This window comes from Malus sylvestris, chromosome 3, assembly GCF_916048215.2.
Source record: "Malus sylvestris chromosome 3, drMalSylv7.2, whole genome shotgun sequence".
NCBI lineage: Eukaryota > Viridiplantae > Streptophyta > Magnoliopsida > Rosales > Rosaceae > Malus > Malus sylvestris.
Genome location: NC_062262.1, coordinates 1,751,980 through 1,757,900, shown reverse-complemented (window position 1 = coordinate 1,757,900; position 5,921 = coordinate 1,751,980). Strand labels below are relative to the sequence as shown.

At 35.5% G+C, this 5,921-nt stretch overlaps 1 protein-coding gene across 1 annotated transcript; it reads left to right on the top strand.

Moving 5' to 3' along the window:
* Positions 1-425: 425 nt before the first annotated feature.
* Positions 426-2,460, top strand: LOC126616774 (uncharacterized). The gene is made up of 2 exons (XM_050284883.1): positions 426-573; positions 1,727-2,460. The coding sequence occupies exon 2, from the start codon at positions 1,772-1,774 to the stop codon at positions 2,183-2,185; it is 414 nt and encodes a 137-aa protein (XP_050140840.1). The 5' UTR covers positions 426-573; positions 1,727-1,771; the 3' UTR covers positions 2,186-2,460.
* The last annotated feature ends 3,461 nt before the right edge of the window (positions 2,461-5,921 follow it).

The following is a 5,921-nucleotide window of genomic DNA, read 5'->3' as shown; positions in this document are numbered from 1 at the left end:
ATAAAACTCCCTATCATTTTTCTAATACATTTATCGGTATTAAATAATCGGACTATTACCATAACCAGCAAACAAGATTCTGAATTTCTTATTTTTTTAAATATTTTATTTCGAAAAATCGCTGTGTGATGTCAAGAATATGGTAAAGCAAAGGGCATAAAGTTGAAACTACCAAAATGCCCTTACTCTCTTAAGCTTCTTACACATACATACTCTCACACATCACAGTTTACAGAGTCGCAGTTTACAGAGCCAATCAACAAATATCTCTTCTTCTCTCCCTTCCTTCTCATATCTTTCTCTCTCACTCTTCCCGTTTCAGTTGAACCAGTTTCTTGGGTTCGCAGCAGCTTGCCCAGTCTCACATGCCAATCCCCAATCTCTTTAAATCTCTTAACTTTTTGATCTGGGTTTCCAATATTTCACCCTCAGATCATATCTTCTGCCATTAAAATATCCATTTTTTTTCACTTCGAATCCACTGACTGAGAAAATCCCATCTCCGTTTTGGTGTTCTCTGAGCCTCTTATGAGTACTTCACTAGATTCTGAGAGTTGGGTTTTGTCACAACAGGTCAGTTTCTTCTTCTTCTTCTCTCTCTCTCTCTCTCTCTCTCTCTCTCTCTCTCTTGCATTTTGTGATTGGGATTTGGAATATGCGTTAAATTGTGTATTTTGTTGCTTTCTGTTTAAAAAATTTGTGGGATTTGGATGTTAAAGCTGATTGAAAGAAATGGTTTTATATGATGGTACAAATGGAACAAGAAATGGTTTTGATGATAAGTTGAGTTCTACCCAGTTCATTGTGTATGTAATTCATGCTGCCTTATGGATCTTGCTTGGATTTTTTCTGTGTGCTTTTGGGTGTGAATTTCCAGATAATAAAGTTTGTTACTTTGATTTTACATGTTTTGAAAGTTCGAGTCCTTGTGGAGATGTGGCTTTTTATTTGTATTTTGGTTCTTTTGTGATTAAAATTGATGTGTTTTCACTATTGGGAGTAAACCTGTGTGAATTTGGACTTTGGTGGCCGAAACTCCGAATCTTTGTAGCAGTAGTTCATTGTTTTGATTCAGTTCCAGGCATGTAAGATCCCCTATCTTGTAGTGACACAAACCTAAAAGATTTGGCTGCAATCACAGAGTCTCTTGTATGGGGTTTTCAATGTGTAACTTTCTTTACTGCCTGATTGGTTTGCTGTGCAAAAAGAAGGGACAGTTCTCAATATCATCTTTTGGAAGTCAAAATAACCGAGTAAAGTGACCTAGAGTTGTGTTTTTCATAGTTTCATTTGACTCAAGCTTAATATGGCGTTCCAACGTAAGAAGCTTCAGTTGATGTTTGAAATGAAAACGAAACCTACTCAATTTTGAACTCCTAAAAGATTTGCATGTGATAAATAGATTATGAACTGCTTTTAAATTTCGAAGTTAGTTGTTTATGAGTAGTATTGGATGCCTGCTACTACCTGTTGGTTCTTCCTTATATATGTACCTCACGCTGTCTAGCTATTTAGTTGGTTGTTATGTTACTTAACATCAATGATGGGATCGTTATATCCTTTGAGAAGCCACCACATGTTTAAGTAGGATTGCATATAAGTTGTGTTATCCCCGTGTTCACTGAATAATGAATAGTAGGGGGAATGAATTGCTTTCTCAGTCTGAATTGTACCTTAAGTAACAATAACTGAAAATAACGTTCTTATATGTTTTTCATTGCTGCAGAAAACTTATATTGCATGAAATATTTTTCTCTGGAGTTTTGAGATCATGGGTAGAGGTAGAGGAAAGGGAAAGAGGTTAACTGTCAACAATCATGATGATCCTGGAAGTGGTGAGGAAGAAAAAATACCGGCACAAAAGAGAAGGGGAAGGCCTCAAAAGCCATTAAAAGATGAGATTGATGAAGAAGAAGCTGAACGAATAGACGCAGATGATAGTGAGAATGGAAAGTCTGGTATCTCAAGCAAGGAGGTAAAAAGCCCCTCTGCTTCAGAGAATGGTAAGAAGAGGAAGCGGCAATCACAGGTGAAGGAGAAGTCAGATTCAGTTAAGGAGGAAAATGGTAATGGAACAAGATCAAGCACTGATGACTCAACTAAGTCTAATGGATTTCGGCATAATGGGAGCAGGCGGAAAAACAAGCCCCGTCGAGCAGCTGAAGCTGGTGTTGAATGCAAGTGACAGGTGGTAACCTATGCATCCTTTCTCGTTGCCAAAAAATCACGGGGACCGGAAGTGAGGCCTAGTAAATCTCTAGTTTCTTTCTTCTTTTGCTGCTTAATTGTTCTTTCTTCAGTAATTTCGTACCATCATTCCTTTTTTATTTGAACTGTGAAATTTGCAATGCATTCTGATGGGTGTAGTTTTCCATGGTGCTCTGACATTTTAAATTTTGACTATCTTATTTTTTGCATTGTATAATTTGAGGAACATGTTTAAGCAGTTGCTATCTCTCACATTGTTATCTGTCTTTTGTGTAACTAATGAGATATCATGTAGATTCATATAAGGTAACTCAACTAAAAGGTTGTATTATACTCTGTACAATTAACAGTTCTGAGAAAATCAGCTTTAACGCTTCCCCTAATTATAACAATCTTGCATCTGTTAGAGCACTTTTATTTAGGCGTTACTGCAAGTAGAGTTCATCTTCTCCTGATCTACTTTGGTTTTGAATTGTTACTTTATGGTGCCTATATAACTTGGTTTTGGATTAACATCTGACTTGGGAAATGTTTAGGCTTCCATCAGACTATCAGAGTCTTTTTGTCCCTCTTCGGACTTTCACACATGTGCGTGCGTGGAATACAGTTCAGAGTAAGCACACATTTTCTAGATTATACTGGATGTAGCTATAAGTTTCCAACAGCTAGTTAGGGCCAGACCTTTCTTATGGTTTCAGAGGTATATGCTTCTTCCTGAGCCATGATATGAGCCTACAGCCAAAAGCATGGTGGTGTACTCCCTGATATACTCCCTGGTATACTCCCTGATTCGTAACCATCTCATCACGTCACACAAAGATTCTAATAGCGCGTGATGTACAATAAATTACATGTTAGAAATAAGTCTTTAATAGTTCGGACTACTAGTAGTCCGGCCTTGTATTCATTAGATTGGCAAATAAGAATATTATTTTCTCAATTTAACTCTGAATGTTCGTACTATTGAGAAAAAATTATAGAAACTCCCCCCCCCCCCAAGAGTGAAGACTGCAATCTTTGGTTTCTCATGATAATTGTTTGCAGTCTGGAAAATACTAGTTTTTCATAGTTCTTATACAGGCTTGGTAAGATACATCTGTTTCTGCAATTTTCCATTAAAGGTGTCTACTAAAATGCATAATGTCTTAAAATGCTTGTGAAGGAAAAACATAGAAAATGAAAACAATTAACTTGATAATTAACCCAGTCTTTGTAAATTCTCAAAGAAACTTAGTATGCGCTAATTAACCCAACCCTCTTGCTTTTTTCTTCTTCACTTGGCCCATTTGTGTCTCTATCCCTTCTCACGCAATACTCATGGCACGCCACTAATGATGACCACACCTAATACCTTCTCCTTCATGGGGTAACCTCCTATCCCTAAACTTTTCGCCATCAAAAAATGCAACGCTTGTCTCTTATTTAACTTGACTAGTTGGTCTCTTATTTATTTTTGGTTGTGATTTTTTTTAGAAAGACTAATGCAATGGAGATCAAACATTTAAATTATATCTTGTAAATTATATAACATGATTGACAATGATTAGGTTATTACTTTATTGTTGATTAACTTGCTTATTTTTTATCGGTGACATATCAAATAATTTGCAAATATAGTTTAAAAAAATTTGTCTACCTAGTATTATTCTTTCGGAAAAACAAACCAAGTTTCGAAAAGTGGTTTGGGTGAGTGTGACGTAGTTGAAAACCAATCAGATCCAAGCCCATTGGGCCATGTATTCAGATGTTTTTGGACGAAGCCATATATTCAGATTCAGCTAGGGTTTTTGGTCGAAAATACTTTTTTTTTCTTTGTCAACTGATGCCTGCATCTTAAGTGCTCAAATTCACAATTTAAATATTCAAATTGTGACTCAACCACCCCAAGTTGCAATAATAATAATAATAATAACTTAACATGAGTTTGAATGTTGACAAATGTGAGGAGACGTGTGAGGATGTGAAGTGTTTTCGCATTTCAGAAAGTTAAGAGATTTTGCATGTCCTTATAAGAAGTTAAACTACTACTTATATTGTCAATTCGTTTTATGGTGAAACGTCTACTTCCTTGCCCCCCTTATTGGAGTTTGCATAGCTATGGATTGGGATATTCATGAAAGAAGGTGTTGGTGCGGCTGGAGACGGATAGATTTTCTCATTTAACCAATACTTAGTTTTAGTAGTAGTGTTAGTCTTGGCCATGATAGGACCGTTGAGCGCAACTGGGCAATACAATTTTATATGCTACCATGAGTTCATGCTTGGAATATCGGTGTATTTTGTAGGTTTATGGATCCAATCACAACTGGTGACTATCCTCAGAGCATGTGAACATTTGTTGGATCAAGATTACCTCAATTCACAAAAGAAGAGTCCGATTCTCTAAACGGGTCATATGATTTTATAGGAATAATTCACTGCTAGAAATGTAAGCAATCCACTAAAGAATTCATCTGACCCTGAAAGCTAACATAAATGATCCTCATGTTAATGAGACAAGCGAATACAAATTAAAAACTTATTTCAAGCAATTAATTAAGTTCTTAGAATAGTTAAATTCTAATGTTTGGGTATATTATGACAGTTGCGGTTAATGGAAAACCCATTGGTCCCCCGGTATACATCCAATTTGAACTGAAATTTTTTTGCATTTGGAGGATTAATATGTATATTTTCTTCATAAAAACATAACTCGTGAGAATTTCATTATCTTTAAATGGTTTTGTAGGCTGTTTTAGATTGGTTATACATTTATCCAAAAGGAATTCATAATCTTATAATTTACCAAGAAAAAGTATAATGATCCATCCATTTACATTATTGAAAATGGTAAGCATTAATACTTTCATCCTTACAGGCCCTTTAAGGGAAGGGATCCCCATTTAAAAAAAAAATGGGGACACCCTCTTGACTGTTAGATTTGGCTTTAATGAAATTTTGTGGTTGAGATTAAATCACAGGCCATAGAATTTCATTAAAGCCAAATCTAACAGTTAAGAGGATGTCCCCATTTTTTTTTGAAAAATAGGGATCCCTTCCCTTAAAGGCTTCCTTCATCCTTAATTGATTGCATCATCAACGTTTCACATGTGTATATATAAGTAAATTTAGGTGTTTTAAAGTCTAAACTCAAAACTAAATGCAAATTTATTTATTTATAGATAAAATTGTCAACGCAAATGATAATTTATTATGTTGCAGGTGTCGATGAGTTCAATAATCGCAGCTTATCACTTGAGCAAGCCTTTAAAGATACCATAAGAGTCAACTACCATCGTGACCACCTTTGTCACCTTAAAGCAGCAATTCAGTTAGTACTTGTTAAGGAATTAGATAAGGCTACATATTATATACATGCAGTGGCGAAGCCAGAAATTGATGAGCGGAGGGGCGAAGTTAAAAGACTGCAAGGTTCAAAAGAATAGCAACAACCAAATCCTTTTATATAGTAATGTCTTCCATAATATATCAATACAAACAAATTACAATTGTTGTCGATGGGGTTTCATATCATGAAAACGTCGCATAATAGGTTCATTATCAATAAAAGCAAATACATCTCTCTCAATGTAAACAAACATGATATCACTCAACCACTGATCTCCCATTTTGTTACACAATGGTGTTTTCACAATCTTCATAGCAAAAAAAACTCTCTCCACCAAAGCGGTTGCAACTGGTAACAACAAAGCCAATATAAGAAGCTTATACAC

Coding starts and splice junctions, on each gene's coding strand:
- LOC126616774 (XM_050284883.1), top strand. CDS start 1,772: ATGGGTAGAGGTAGAGGAAAGGGAAAGAGGTTAACTGTCAACAATCAT.